We start from the raw sequence: 1,059 nt of genomic DNA, 5'->3' as shown, positions 1-1,059 counted from the left end.
GCTTGGGCAGATTAATGAGCCAATCAGAGCGGACATTGGCGAGGACCTTTGCATCAGTCGCGCGCGCCAGCCTAGGCTAAGTCCGAGATCAGCGTCAGATCCTGGTAGCGCAAGATCTTCGTGTCGATCTGACAGATCCACAAATCGTCCCTTTGAAACGGTGCGACAGTCACGCAACAATGCGGGAGCTGGTGTGGAGTCATATCGGTTGAGGGATGCTAGTATGTGAAGCTATAGCCGCCTGTTATACGACAATGCTGCAAATGTGGTGATCTGAATTTGCTCTGTTGATCGAAGAACAAGCGATCCTAAGAAGGAACACCGTCTCGGTATATCATATCCCTGCCCGACGTAGAATAATTGACGTAGTCTTGGCCCCCAAATCCAGGGGGAAATGGTGCCTTCCGGAAACCGTGGGCCCGATCTGCGGTGTGGTGGAGCATTGAGCTTCTTCCCCGGACAAATCGCAAGACTTCTTGTAGTCTAGCCGGGTCTTTAAGGGCACGGAGAGCTTCGCGGCAATTCGGGCTCATGAACCTGGTAATCAGTATGCGGCCGTGCTTCAGTCGGGATTGAACGGCGTTATAACATCAGGCCAAGTACCCTTCGTTCCTTGGGTGGTGCCCATGGATTATCCTCCGCGTATGGGGTGAAGTCAGGATGGCACTAGGGATTAAAGGACGCTGCAAGGTTGAGTTGACGCATATCGGTACGTCGTGCATGTCTCCGTAAGTAGTGCTTGGTAAAAATTTGCAGTCACTTCTTTCTAACCACATTTGGTCTAGTGCCTCATTGCGCCAAAAAATCAGAATCGGGCCGCGGGGGCCCTTGTCGGCACGGAACGTGAGCTTCTTACGTCCCATGGCATGCATAGCGCACAGTCCATTCGACATGAACTTCTTGATCTACCACTGACGCATTGACTTCAGGCCATCCATCACGCCTTCAGGCCTTAGCAGCTGCAAACGGGTTTATTCTGTTCATCGCGCTAATGAATTTGGAATTCAAGCCCCGCTTAGCGCAAAATCTCGGCACGCATGGCTCAGAAGACGTTGGTAA

The 1,059-nt window shown here is 52.0% G+C and overlaps 1 protein-coding gene across 1 annotated transcript; it reads left to right on the top strand.

Annotated features, from left to right (window-relative positions):
• Positions 1-660: 660 nt before the first annotated feature.
• On the top strand, positions 661-1,051 carry PENARI_c295G03534 (uncharacterized protein; the record flags this gene model as incomplete). Its single annotated transcript, XM_022638269.1, has 2 exons — positions 661-709; positions 930-1,051. Coding segments are annotated over 2 exons (171 nt in total), but the record flags the coding sequence as incomplete, so codon positions are not given.
• Positions 1,052-1,059: the final 8 nt, after the last annotated feature.

The sequence above is a fragment of the Penicillium arizonense genome (assembly GCF_001773325.1).
Source record: "Penicillium arizonense strain CBS 141311 chromosome Unknown PENARI_contig295, whole genome shotgun sequence".
NCBI classification, from domain to species: domain Eukaryota; kingdom Fungi; phylum Ascomycota; class Eurotiomycetes; order Eurotiales; family Aspergillaceae; genus Penicillium; species Penicillium arizonense.
This window is presented reverse-complemented; position numbering and strand designations above follow the sequence as displayed.